The following is a 15,012-nucleotide window of genomic DNA, read 5'->3' on the forward strand; positions in this document are numbered from 1 at the left end:
CTGGCAGCAGGATCAAGATGCTGGAGGAACAAGCCATGATGCTCACTTTCTCCGACAAACGTATCAAAAAAACCCATATGTAAAATAATTCACACAGAACATCTAACCGAACACTGGCAGAAGACCTTAAACTTCCAAAAAAAGGGGAAGAAACTCCACATAACTGGGTAGAACAAAAGGATTGAAAAAAGAGAGAGAGAAAAGAATCAGGTAGGACCAGCACTGCAGAGAGGGAGCTGTGAGAGGAAAGGAATCTGCATCCTGGGAGTTCACCTAACTAACAGGGAGATCAGCCAGGATGAAGGAGGATCCTCAAAGCCTTGGAGAAAAGCATAGCAGGGAATTTCTGTTGTGGCTCAGGGGGTCAAGGACCCAGTTAGTATCCATGAGGATTCAGGTTTAATCCCTGGGTTCACTAGGTGGGTTAAGGATCCAGTGTTGCTGCGAACTGTGGTGAAGGTCACAGAAGTGGCTCAGATCCCGAGTTGCTGTGGCTGTGGCGTAGGCCAGTGGCTGCAACTCTGATTCGACCTCTATCCTGGGAACTTCCATATGCCACAGGTGTGCTGCTAAAAAAATTTTTAAAAAATTAAAAAAAAAAAAAGGTGCAGCAGCCAGACTGAGGAAGGCAAAGCAGAGAGAGAACTGCACAGACCATCAGTACAACTGCCCCCACACATCATGGCCTGAGATGCTCAGGTAGGGGCTGGGTGCCGAGATTCAGGCTCCAGAGGTCAGTTCTGGGAGAAGACTAGAGTTGGCTGTGTGGAGACAGCCTGAGGGGCTAGGGAGAGGTGTGCCATAGGCTGGGGAGTGGAGTGCCAAAGCTGAGGGAGCACAGGAGAAGGCCTGGGCCCACAGGAGAAGAAAGGCACCACTGCTGGGGAGAGCAAGAGGAGGAGGGCCAGGGCCACCATAGGAATATGTTTCTCTGCACACATTTGGGCTATCAAGTGGCAGGGTGCCTCTAGGGCAGGCTACAGGCAAAGGGGCTCTTCTTGCATGAGCTACAGGTAGTGGGGGCAGGCTGCACAGCCATCTCAGACTCCAGAGGTAGGCGTGGCCTGCCACCACCAGGGGTCTGTGAACAAGGTACCACCTGTGGCCCCAGTCACCTCAGGGGTTAGCGCAGAGGAAGGGACTGCAACCAAGCGCCACCCACTGTTGCTCTCTCCTAGGAATGCACACGCCCTGATACTGCCGCTGCCAAAGGCTCTGGGAGCCACCTACACACCCTGGGGGTCACTGCTACTTCCCAGGTCCTTGCAACCGGGAGCAGCCTGCACCACGTCCCTGCAGGTCCTCACCACTGTCAAGGGGCCAGCAACCAGGCACTGGCATGCCCTGCCTATTGCCTCCATCTCCCTGGAAGCACACGCAGCACCCTATCAAGGAGATAACAGCCTCCACACACTAAGGAAAGAGACAGCAAACATCCAAACCAAAAGCAGCCCTCAGGCCAGGAAAAAAAAAGTAAGCCCTCACAAACTACCCAGAGGTACTCTCGCATATAAATAGCCCTCCAAGACTACAGTAATTGTTTCCCTCAACTCAAAGAATAAGAAAAACATAAGCAAAATGAAGACATTCAAGAAACATTCCCAGTTAAAAGAACAGGAGAATTCATCTGAAGGAGCAAACAATGAAACAGACCTCTGCAGTCTAACAGACACTAAGTTCGACAAGAAGGTAGTAAAGGGAGTTCCTGTAGTGGCGCAACAGAAACAAATCCAACTAGGAGCTATGAGGTTGTGGGTTTGATCCCTGGCCTTGCTCAGTGGGTTAAGGATCTGGCATGGCCGTAAGCTGTGGTGTAGGTCACAGACGCGGCTCGGATCTGGTGTTGCTGTGGCATAGGCCGGCAGCTGCAGCTCTGATTAGACTCCTAGCCTGGGAACCTCCATATGCCATGGGTGTAGCCCTAAAAAGACAAAAGACAAAAAAAAAAAAAAAAGACAGTGAAAATTCTGAAGGAATTAGGGGCAGATGTGAAGAAATTAAGAGCGGATATGAACAGTAATGCAGATTACTTTAGAAAATAACTAGAAGATATAAGGAGGAACATAGAAAAATAGAAAATTCATTTGTAAAGACACAAGCTGAGTTAAAGGCACTGAAGAGTGGAATGAATAATGAGGGGAATGAACAAGTGACTTGGAAGATAGAATAATGGAAATCACCCAATCAGGACAGCAGGCAGAAAATCAAGTGAAAAAACATGAAAGCAATATAAGAGACCTATGGGATAGTATAAAGCAGGCCAATCTATGCATAATAGGGATTCCAGTAGGAGAAGAAAAAAGGGAATGAAAATATATTTGAAGAAATTATGTCTGAAAACATTCCAAATCTAAAGGAAACATACATCAAGATAAAGGAAGCACAGAGGGCCCCAAACAAGTTGAACCTAAACAGACCCACACCAAGATATATTATAATAAAAATGGCAAAAATAAAAGATAAGGAGAGGATTCCAAAGGCAGCAAGAGAAAAACAAAGAGTTAATTATAAGAGAACCCCCACAAGGCTATCAGCTGATTTTTCTACAGAAATACTAAAGGTCAGAACAGAGTGGTAAGATATATCCAAAGTTCTAAAAGGGAAAAATTTGTAGCCTAAATATTCTACCCAGCAAGAATATAATTTAAAATAGAAGGAAAATAAAGAATTTCTCAGCAGAGCTTCCTTGCCTGCCAACCAGCATCTCTCACAAGAGTCCCAGTCTAATAAATCTGTTTCTTGCCTATCAAAAAAAAAGAAAAAAAAAAAAGAATTTCTCCAATAGGCGTTCCCATCTTGGCTCAGCAGTTAACAAATCTGACTAGTATCCCTGAGGACGCAGGTTCAATCCCTGGCCTCACTCAGTGGGTTAAGGATCTGGTGTTGCCAAGAGCTGTGGTATAGGTCACAGACACAGCTTGGATCCTACATTGCTGTGGCTGTAGTATAGGCCGGCAGCTACAGCTCGGATTTGACCCCTAGCCTGGGTACCTCCACATGCTGCGAGTGAGGCCCTTAAAAAAAAGGAAAAAAAAGAGAGACAGAAAAATAATAATAATTTCTCCAATAAACAAAAACTAAAAAAATACAGCAATCCTGGAGTTCCCGTCGTGGTGCAGTGGTTAACGAATCTGACTAGGAACCACGAGGTTGCGGGTTCGATCCCTGGCCTTGCTCAGTGGGTTAAGGATCCGGCCTTGCTGTGAGCTATGGTGTAGGTCACAGACGTGGCTTGGATCCTGCATTGCTATGGCTCTGGCATAGGCCAGCAGCTACAGCTCCGATTAGACCCCTAGCCTGGAACCTCCATACGCCACGGGAGTGGCCCTAGAAAAGGCAAAAAGATAAACAAAAATACAGCAATACTAAACCCATTCTAAAAGAATTACTGAAGGGTCTCCTCTAAATAGGAAAGAAGTATGAAGATACAGGATGGAGGGAATCACAGTGGAAAGGAACCACTTAAAATAAGCCAGTATACAGATCTAAAAGGAAAAAAAAAATTGTAAAAGTGAGATAAATTCAAGAATAGCAAAAGTATAAATGTGAAGACGTAAAAAAGGATATCAAAATCATAAAATGTGGGAAAGGAAAGTAAGAAAATCTAGACTTTTTTTTTTTTTAGAATGTGTTTGAGCCTGTATGACTATCAGGCTAAAGCAAGCATATATAGGAGGCAGTTAACATACTTGAAAAACAGGGCAACTACAAATCAAAACTAAAAAATACCTTCACAAAAACTAGAAAGAAGAGGAAATAAGCATAAAATAAAAGGAAAACATCCAACCAAAAAAAAAGAAAGGAACAAAGGAGAAACATAGAATCAATTGGAAAACAAGGCTTAAAATGGCAATAAATACATATTTTTCAATAATTACCTTAAATGTCAATGGACTGAATGCTCCAATTAAAAGACAGAGTGGCAGACTGGATAAAAAAGCGAGAGCCTGAAATAGGCTGCCTACAAGAAACTCACCTTAGGGCAAAGGACACATAAATTGAATGTGAGGGGATGGAAAAAAATATTTCATGCGAATGGAAATGACAGGAAAACGGGAGTTGCAATACTCATATCAGACAAAACAGATTTTAAAACAAAGACCATAGAGAAAGATAAAGAAGGACACTATTGGAGTTCCTGCAGTGGCACAGTGGAAACAAATCCAACTAGGAACCATGAGGTTGTGGGTTTGTTCCCTGGCCTCACTCAGTGGGTTAAGGATCTGGCATTGCTGTGAGCTGTGGTGTAGGTCGCAGATGCAGCTCAGATCTGGTGTTGCTGTGGTTGTGGTGTAGGCCGGCAGCTATAGCTCTGATTAGATACCTAGCCTGGGAATCTCCATATGCCACAAGTGCAGCCCAAAAAAGACAAAAAAAAAAAAAAAAAAAAAAAAAAAAAAAAAAAGAAGGGCACTATTTAATGATAAAAGAATCCATTCAAGAAGACAATGTTACAGTCATCAATATATATGCCCCTAATACAGGAGCACCCAGACACCTACAACAAATACTAACAGACATAAAAGGAGAAATTGATGGGAATACAATCACAGTAGGAGACTTTAACCACCCACTTACATCAATAGACAGATCCTCTAAACAGAAAATCAATAATGCAACAGAGATCCTAAAGGACACAATAGAAAGTTAGACTTAATTGACATTTTCAGGATATTACAACCAAAAAAAATCAGAAATATATACCCTTTTCAAGTGCATATGGAAAAGTCTCAAGGACTGACCATACACTGGAGCACAAAACTAACCTCAACAAATTTAAGAGCACAGAAATTATTTCAAATATCTTCTCTGGCCACAATGGCATGAAACTAGAAATCAATCACAGAAAAAGAAATGAGAAAAAAACTGACTACATGGAGACTAAACAACATGCTGCTAAAAAACCAATGGGTCAACGAGGAAATCAAAGAGAAATTAAAAAATACCTTGAGACAATTGATAATGAAAACACACCCATTCAAAATCGATGGGATGCCACAAAAGAAGTTCTTAGAGGGAAATTCGGAGCAATACAGGCCTTCCTCAGAAAAGAAGAAAAATTTCAAATCGACAACTTAACCCACCACCTAAAAGAATTAGAAAAAGAACAAACAAAACCTAAAAGTCATAAAGGAAGGAAATCACAAAGATCAGAGAGGAAATCAATAAAATAGAGATTCAAAAAACAATAGAAAAAAATCAATAAAATCAAGAGCTAGTTCATTGAAAGGGTAAACAAAATTGACAAACCTCTGGCCAGACTCACCAAGAAGAGAGAAAGAACTCAAATAAACAAAACAAGAAATGAAAAAGGAGAAATCTCAACAGATACCACAGAAATAAAAAAATAATAATAAGAGAATACTATGAACAATATATGCCAACAAATTTGACAACCTAGAAGAAATGAACAACCTTCTATACACATACTGCCCTCCAAACCTGAATCAAGAAGAAACAGATCAACTAAACAGACCATCACTAGAAATGAAATTGAATGTCATAAAAACACTCCTTACAAACAAAAGTGCAGGACCAGATGGCTTCACAGGTGAATTCAACCAAACCTACAAAACAAGAACTTATACCCATCCTTCTTAAACTTTTCCAAAAGGTTGAAGAAGACGGAACACTTCCAAAGACATTCTATGAAGCCACCAAAACCAAAGATACTACCAAAAAAGAAAACTATAGGCCATTATCTTTGATGAATATAGATGCAAAAATTCTCAACAAAATTTTAGCCAACTGAATTCAACAACATATAAAAAAGATCATACACCACGACCAAGTGGCATTCATCCCAACTTCACAAGGATGGTTCAACATAGGCAAATCAATCAACATCATACACCACATTAACAAAAGAAGTCAAAAACCCACATGATCATCTCAATAGATGCAGAAAAAGAATTTGACAAAGTCCAACATCCACTCATGATAAAAACTCATACCAAAGTGGGTATAGAGGGAACATATCTTAATATAATAAAAGCCACTTATGACAAATTCAAATACTCAATGGAGAAAAGCTGAAACCCTTCCCACTAAAATCTGGAACAAAACAAGAATGCCCACTCTCACCACTTTCATTCAATCTAGTATTGGAAGTCCTAGTGAAAGTACTCAGACAAACAAAAGAAATAAAAGGTACCCAAAATGCAAGAGAAGAGGTGAAATTGTCACTCTATGCAGATGACATGGTACTGTATATAGAAAACCCTAAGGACTCCAAACAAAAACTACTCAAAGTGATCAACAAATTCAGCAAGGTAGCAGGATACAAGATTAACATTCAGAAGTTGGTTGCATTTCTGTACACTAACAATGAAATATTAGAAAAGGAATATAAAAATTCAATACCTTTTAAAATCACACCCAAAAAAATTAACTATCTAGGAATAAATCTGACCAAGGAGGTGAAAGACATATGCTAAGAACTATAAAATATTAATCAAGGAAATTATAGAGGAGTCAAAGAGATGGAAAGATATTCCATGTTCCTGGATTGGAAGAATTAATATCATTAAATTGGCCATACAACCCAAAGTAATTCAGAGATTTAATGTAATCCTTATCAAATTACCCATGACGTTTTCCACAGAACTACAACAAACAATCCAGAATTTTTTATGGAACCATAATAGACCCAGAATTGCTGAAGCAATCCTGAAGAGTGGGGGGAAAAGCAGGAGGAATAACTCTCTGAGACTTCAGACAATATTACAAAGCTAAAGTAATCAAGACTGTGTGGTACTGGTAAAATAAAACAGACATACAGACCAATGGAACAGAATAGAGAACCCAGAAATAAACCCAGACACATGCAGTCAATTAATCATCAACAAAGGAGGCCAGAATATAAAATGGGAAAAATGACAGTCTCTTCAACAAGTGGTGCTGGGAAAACTAGACAGCTGCATGTAAATCATTGAAACTAGAACACAGCCTCACACTATGCACAAAAATAAACTCTAAGTGGCTTAAAGACTTAAATATAAAACAACACACCATCAAACTCCAAAATAGAACATAGGCAAAACATCCTCTGACATCGACTGTACAAATATTTTCTTAGGTCAGTCTCCCAAAGCAAGAGAAATAAAAACAAAAATAAACCAATGGGACCTAATCTAACTTACAGGCTTTTGCATAGCAAAGGAAACCACCAAAAAAACAAATAGACAATCTATTCAACAGGAGAAAAATAATGTCAAATGATGCAACTGACAAGGGTTTAAACTCCAAAATATATAAACAACCCATACAACTCAACAGCAAAAAAACAACCCAATTGAAAAATGGGCAGAAAACCTAAATAGACCTTTCTCCAAAGAAGAACACAGGGACATGAAAAAATGCTCAACATCACTAATTATTAGAGAAGTGCAAATCAAAACTACAATGAATACTACTGAGCCATAAAAAGAACAAAATAATGCCATTTGCAGCAACATGGATGTAACTAGACTAGAGACTCTCATACTGAATGAAGTAACTCAGAAAGAGAAAGACAAATACCATATGATACCACTTACATCTGGAATCTAAAATACGGCACAAATGAACCTATCCATAGAATAGAAACAAACTCATGGACATGGAAAACAGACCTGTTGTTGCCAAGGGGGAGAGGAAAGGAGTGGGATGGACTGGGATTTGAGGGTTAATAGAATCAAACTGTTACATTTAAAATGGATAAGCAATGAGGAGTTCCCGTCGTGGCACAGTGGTTAACGAATCCGACTGGGAACCATGAGGTTGCGGGTTCAAGCCCTGCCCTTGCTCAGTGGGTTAACAATCCGGCGTTGCCGTGAGCTGTGCAGTAGGTCGCAGACACGACTCGGATCCCGTGTTGCTGTGGCTCTGGCGTAGGCCAGCGGCTACAGCTCTGATTCGACCCCTAGCCTGAGAACCTCCATGTGCCGCGAGAGCGGCCCAAAGAAATAGCAAAAAGACAAAATAAATAAATAAATAAGTAAATAAAATAAAATACCACGTCTAAAGGAAAATAGCATAATGTACACTTACATACTCATCATCTAGAGTAACCAAAGCCCTAGAGTAGTTTAAACAGCGGAAATTTATTTTTGCACAGTTCTAAGATCAAGACATAGGCACTTTTGGTTTCTCCTGAGGTTTTTTTTTTTTTTTTCTCTCTCCTTGGCTTGGAGATGATCCCCCTCTTGGTATGTCCTCATACAGACCTCCTCTGTGCAGGGGCATCCCAGGTGTTTCTTTGTGTGTCCAAATGTCTTTCACATGAAGACACTAGTCAGATTGGATTAGGGCCCATCCTTTTTAATATGATTGATTTACAGTGTTCTTTTAATTTCTGCTGTACAGCAAAGTGCCCCAGTTATACATATATATATATACACATTCTTTTTCTCCTGTTATCTTTTTTTTTTTTTTTTTTTTGTCTTTTTGCTATTTCTTGGGCCGCTCCCGCGGCATATGGAGGTTCCCAGGCTAGGGGTCGAATCGGAGCTGTAGCCACCAGCCTACGCCAGAGCCACAGCAACGCTGGATCCGAGCCGCGTCTGCAACCTACATCACAGCTCACAGCAACACCGGATCGTTAACCCACTGAGCAAGGGCAGGGATCGAACCCGCAACCTCATGGTTCCTAGTCAGATTCGTTAACCACTGAGCCACGACGGGAACTCCTCTCCTGTTATCTTTTATCATGTTCTATCACAAGTGATTGGATATAGTTCCCTGTGCCATTACAACAGGACCTCATTGCTTATCCATTTTATTATTATTATTATTTTTATTATTATTGTCTTTTTGCCTTTTCTAGGGCCACTCCAGCGGCATGTGGAGGTTCCCAGGCTAGGGGTCGAATCAGAGCTGTAGCGCCCGTCTACGCCAGAGCCACAGCAACTCAGGATCTGAGCAGCATCTGCGACCTACACCGCAGCTCACAGCAACTCTGGATCCTTAATCTGCTAAGCAAGGCCAGGGATCGAACCGCAACTTCATGGTTCCCAGTCGGATTCGTTAACCACTGCGCCACAACAGGAACTCCCTATTTTCCTTTAGGTTGAAGTTTTTATTAAATAAAATGTTGGAGGACAGGAAGAATATTCAATTAGCCTACAACAGAAATGGTAAGCCTTTGGTAGTAAGCGGCATAATATATACAACCCTGCATCTGTCTTAACATCTACGTCAGAGGATACGCATGAGTGTTCAAACATCAAAAGATGTTTGGTGACAGAAAGGAAATTTTAAAAATCATTTTAGCTGACAGATATCCCTAAGGCATTAAGAACTATTACAACCAATTGGCTGTCAGGTTCAAATGGAACTGTGAATTTTCACTGCAACCTTCATTCAATGAGAGGCAATAGAGCGTACAGGCAAAAGTTTTGGGGTCACTATGACCTAGAACTTTTTTTTTCTTTTTAGGGCTGCACATGCAGCATATGGAAGTTCCCAGTGCAGGGGTCAAATCAGAACTGAAGCTGCCAGCCTACACCACAGCTACAGCAACTCAGGATCCAAGCCAAATCTGCGACCTACTCCACAGCTCACGGCAATGCCAGATCCTTAACCCACTGAGTGAGGCCAGGGATCAAACCCATGTCCTCACAGATATACTAGTCAGGTTCGTTACTGCTGAGCCATGATGGAAACCTCTCACCTAGAATTTATTAGTGAGGAATCCTAGGGCAGATTTAACCTCCCGAAGTCTCAATCACTATCTGTAATACAGAAATAAAATAGTATCTAATAGGGCAGTAGTAAGGATTCAATAATATATAAGATAATGAATATAAAGTACTTAGCATCACTTCATAAATGTTAACTATAATTTTATCAATAGTCAGCTTAAAAGGCATTCCTTAAAATGGATCAGATTTTGACTTTATTCTGAGGATAAAAAGCCTACATATTAGGGGCATTTTCTAACAATTTTAAGTCAAGGTGAGAAGGCACTTCTCATTTTTATTTGGTACCTTGAAGAAAAAGCATTCAGTAAGATGACAGGCAGTCTTTCCCCTAAGATAACCTTTCCCTCAGGTAAAAGCATTTTATTTCAACTTAATCTTAGTAAACCAGTATAAAGTACTGAAAATTAGCAAAATAAAGCTATTAAAAATTACTTGGAGAAACAAATTCAATATGAAGAAGACTTGGAAATAATTTTGTCAAGTTACCTTAAACCCTCTTGACTAGAAAACCTATGAGAAACCGTAATGTTTTTGTGGGAGTTTACTGAACACGGTTTTCTGAAGCACTCAAACAAACAATAAGCATCTACCTTTTTTGGCTTAAGTGCACTTATGCCCAGGTGAAAAAGCATAGACCTCAATAGATGGGTGAGTCTAATCCAATTATTTTATGAACATCTAAAGCGATCTCTCCTAAAGGTTGGCAGCTATGGCCAGTGGGCCAAATCCAGCCCACCACTTATTTTCTATGAGTACAGTTTTACGGTAACAGAGCCATGTTCACTCATTTATGTATTGTGTGTGGCTGTTTTCATTCCAATAGCAGAATAGAAAAGTTGTAACAGATATGATATGGCCCACAAAGTCTAAAATATTTATTCTCAGAGTTCCCATCATGGCTCAGCGGTTAATGCATCTGACTAGCATCCATGAGGACACAGGTTCAATCCATGGCCTCGCTCTGTGGGTTAAGGATCCGATGTTGCCGTGAGCTGTGGTGTAGCTCGGATCCTGTGTTGCTGTGGCTGTGGTGTAGGCCGGCAGCTGCAGCTCCAATTCAACCCCTAGCCTGGGAAACTCTATATGCCACCAGTGCGGCCCTAAAATGCAAAATAAATAAATAAGTAAATAAATAAATTTTTAAAAATTAAAATATTTATTCTCTGGCCTTTTACAGAAAAAAAAACTGTCAACCCCTGCTTGAGACAAGCAATCCGAGAATGCAATCAGACCCATTCCAGACTCACCTGAGGAGTTGTCTTTCTGTACTGGTCACCTCCATCTATCACATCCCTCATGATTCTTTCCTTGAGAAATTCATACTCCTCTGAACTCAGGTGAATAGACTCTACAGTTTTTCCACAGCCCAAGCATTGACCACTGTAATTACAATCAAATGTGGTAATTAATGTTCTGGAAAAAAAATCTTTTTTTCTAAAATGAATCATCCTAGGACATGAAGAAACTAGAAGATAATATTTAAAAAGAACATTATAGACTTCGTCATCATCATATACATCTCATTTTTTGTAATCCAGATAATACAACAAATTAGCAATCAGTGCCAGAAAACCCAAAAGAGTAGACTGCGGCCATCCAGATAAAGACCAATTAAAGTCTCTCCTAAAACACAACTGGATCCCAAATCTCTACGCAAAAACGTCTCTGAGGGGTCACACCAGGCTCACAGCACCTACCCAAAAAACATTTTGAGCATTACAAATTCTCCAAATATAAAACATGACATTTTTCTTGGCTATCCTAACTTAATTATCCTATTTCTAAGATATTCTTAAAAACATTTTTTTTAATCAGAAGCAACAAAACGTATTAAACCTGAATCAAACAAATTAGAAATAAAATATTGGCCTTTACCTTTGCTGGATTGTGGTGAATTGTCCTTTCCACTGTTCTCCAGGAATACTACAAAAGAGATTACAAAACCAGATCACCTACTGAACTGAAAGCTATTCATTGTATTTAGACACTGGGTAGGAAAGAGCTCTGGAAAGTTCAGGATTCTTCCCTAGAATGGTTCAATTAGCAGAGTGGTTATTTACACTGTAAACCATTCCATGGGGCTAAGGAACGGATGGTAACCTACTCGGGATCTCCTTCCCTTTGATTCTTCTCTCCTCATCTGACCCCATTTTCAAGTCTAAATATACATTCACGGGACCTGCCCAGAAAGCAGCTAGATGGTAGTATACCCTCTAAATCAATCAACTCTAACCTTCTCCATAAAGCTGCCAGAGATTTTTCCTGCCCCAAGTAATTGCTTCTCTTACACTATCATTTTATACACCCTCTCCTAGATAACCGTCAATTGTCGTCATCCCCATCAGGTTGTGAATGCCATTATTAGTAGCTCCTACAACACAAAAGTCCCACAGTGCTTGGACTAAAGTTGGAAGCATTCAAAAGTACTTACTGATTTATTTGTTCCATTGGCTTATCCTTTCTTCTTTCCTCTTCCATACAAGACCATCACTTACTATTGATTCAATTGTCTTCTCCCCTTTCCCCACGCTTAATTTAAGATCTCATCATCCCTCATTCAAACCTATAATTTCCTCCCAACAGATCTCCCCATTTCAAATCTTAATTCCTCTCCAATCTTCTTCTCTCACTGTTTTGGCAGTTACCTTTGTAAAACTCTATTCTAAACCTTTTTTTTTTTTTCCCTCCACACCCACAGTATGTGGAAGTTCCTGGGCTAAACATCAAACCTGAGCACAGCAGCAACCCAGGCGGATACAGTGACAGCACCAGACCCTTAACCTTCTGTACCATAAGAGAACTCCCAAAGACCAGCAGTCTTGATAACATAATAAAATCTAAAATCCTTGGCACTCAAAGATTTTTCACAATCTAGCTCCTCTGCTGATATTCAATAAATACATTAAGAAAAATAATTACGCATATTGCTACTTCAAAACTCTGTAAATACATAGTGTAGAAAAGAAAGAGAAAAACTGAGAGGAAAAAGAGCCTGAAGCCAATTAGTGATAAAGAAATGAGAGAATAAAAGACTGAAGCAATAAATCTTCAGCATGCACATAGCCAGTAACATGAATAAAAGCAAAGGGAAAGCAAAGGAGGGAGGCTTGGAGAGAACAAACAAATGATGGAAAGATCAAAAACAAACGAGAAGGATGAAGATTTTCTATTTTTAACACATACCAGGTTTGACCAGGTCCCTCTCTCTGCTCAAACCATTCAAATTGATGAAATGCAGAGATTAAATAGAACATGTATGTGCATATTATACCAGTTACTAGGTTTCAGAAGAACTTTTGATAATACCAGTATGACTCAAAGACAGTTCTAGTTTTCTTGCTTTGAATTTCGGCCACAAGTGCTATTAGTAAACACTCACATAATACTAGACACCTCAAAAAAATAAATAAATGATCTTTTTAAAAAGGAAAAAAGGAGTCCCCTGGTGGCACAGTGGGTTAAGGACTGGCATTGTGTGGAGTTCCCGTCGTGGCTCAGTGGTTAACGCATCTGACTAGGAACCATGAGGTTGCAGTTTTAATCCCTGGCCTTGTTCAGAGGGTAAGGATCGGGCATTGCCATGAGCTATGGTATAGGTTGCAGACAAGGCTCAGATCCCGCATTGCTGTGGCTGTGGCGTAGGCCGGTGGCTACAGCTCCAGCCCTAGAAAAGGCAAAAAAGTCAAAAAGTCAAAAAAACAAACAAACAAACAAACAAAAACAACCAAAAACAAAAACTGGCATTGTGGAGTTCCCACTGTGGCACAGCAGAAACAAATCCAACTAGTTATCCAGGAGGATGTGGGTTTGATCCCTCATCTCGCTCAGTGGATCAGGGATCCAGTGTTGCCGTGAGCTGTGGTATAGGTCGCAGACCTGGCTTGGATCCCATATTGCTGTGGCTATGGTTTAGGCTGGCAGCTGTAGTTCTGATTCAATCCCTGCCTGGGAACTCCACATACTACAGTTGCAGCCCTAAATAGCAAAAAAAATTTTTTAAAGTTTAAAAAATAACTGGCATTGTCCGAGAACTATAAAACTTTAATCAAAGAAATCAAAGAAGATGTAAAGAAATGGAAAGATATTCCATGTTCATGGATTGGAAAAATCAATATTGTAAAAATGACCATACTACCCAAAGCAATCTACAGATTCAATGCAATCTGTATCAAATTACCCAGGACATTTTTCATAGAACTAGAACAAATAATCCAAAAATTTATATGAAACAACAAAAGACCCAGAATCGCCAAAGCAATCCTGAGAAACAAAAACCAAGCAGGGGGAATAACTCTCCCAGACTTCAAGCAATATTACAAAGCCACAGTCATCAAAACAGTGTGGTAATGGTATCAAAACAGACAGACAGACCAATGGAACAGAACAGAGAACCCAGAAATAAACCCTGACATCCATGGTCAATTAATCTTTGACAAGGGAGGGAAGAACATAAAATGGGAAAAAGACAGTCTCTTCAGCAAGCATTCCTGGGCAACCTGGAGAGCTGCATGCAAAGCAATGAAATTAGAACACACCCTCACACCATGCACAAAAATAAACTCAAAATGGCTGAAAGACTTAAATATAAGACAAGACACCATCAAACTTCTAGAAGAGAACACTAGGCAAAACACTCTCTGACATCAACCTCATGAATATTTTCTCAGGTCAGTCTCCCAAGGCAACAGAAATAAGAGCAAAAATAAACCCATGGGACCTAATCAAACTGACAAGCTTTTACACAGCAAAGGAAACCAGAAAGAAAACAAAAAGACAATCTACAGAATGGGAGAAAATAGATTGAAATGATGCAATGGACAAGGACTTAATCTCTAGAATATACAAGCAACTTGTACAACTCAACAGCAAAAAAGCCAATCACCCAATGGAAAAATGGGCAAACAACCTGAATAGACTGTTCTCCAAGGAAGATATACAGATGGCCAACAAGCACATGAAAAAATGCTCAACATCTCTGATTATAAGAGAAATGCAAATCAAAACTACCATGAGATATCACCTCACACCTGTCAGAATGGCCATCATTAATAAATCCACAAAGAACAAGTGCTGGAGGGGCTGTGGAGAAAAGGGAACCCTCCTGCACCGTTGGTGGGAGTGTAAGCTGGTACAGCCACTAGGGAGAACAGTTTGGAGATACCTTAGAAATCTATACATAGAACTTCCATATGACCCCACAATCCCATTCTTGGGCATATATGTGGACAAAAGTTTCCTTGAAAAAGACACATGTACCCGCATGTTCATTGCAGCAATATTCACAATAGCCAAGACATGGAAACAACCTAAATGTCCATTGACAGATGAT

At 40.1% G+C, this 15,012-nt stretch overlaps 1 protein-coding gene across 5 annotated transcripts in view; it reads right to left on the minus strand.

Annotated features, from left to right (window-relative positions):
• The window catches only part of PRORP (protein only RNase P catalytic subunit), a 143,176-nt gene that overhangs the window by 124,903 nt on the left and 3,261 nt on the right, over nucleotides 1-15,012 (minus strand). For all 5 annotated transcript variants that reach the window (XR_014810673.1, XR_014810672.1, XM_021099168.2 and 2 more), the window contains exons 3-4: nucleotides 11,559-11,606; nucleotides 10,931-11,063 (exon numbers count right to left, since the gene is read on the minus strand). Coding sequence is in view for 3 of the 5 variants with exons in the window: in XM_021099168.2 (XP_020954827.2) it covers nucleotides 10,931-11,063; nucleotides 11,559-11,606 (181 nt within the window). In the remaining 2 variants the exon portion in view is untranslated. The remainder of the gene's footprint in view (nucleotides 1-10,930; nucleotides 11,064-11,558; nucleotides 11,607-15,012) is intronic.

Source organism: Sus scrofa, chromosome 7, assembly GCF_054392235.1.
Source record: "Sus scrofa isolate SSC_HxYL_T2T_F1_AM1 chromosome 7, Sscrofa_HxYL_maternal_Yorkshire_Landrace_v2.0, whole genome shotgun sequence".
In the NCBI taxonomy this organism is placed as follows: Eukaryota; Metazoa; Chordata; class Mammalia; order Artiodactyla; family Suidae; genus Sus; species Sus scrofa.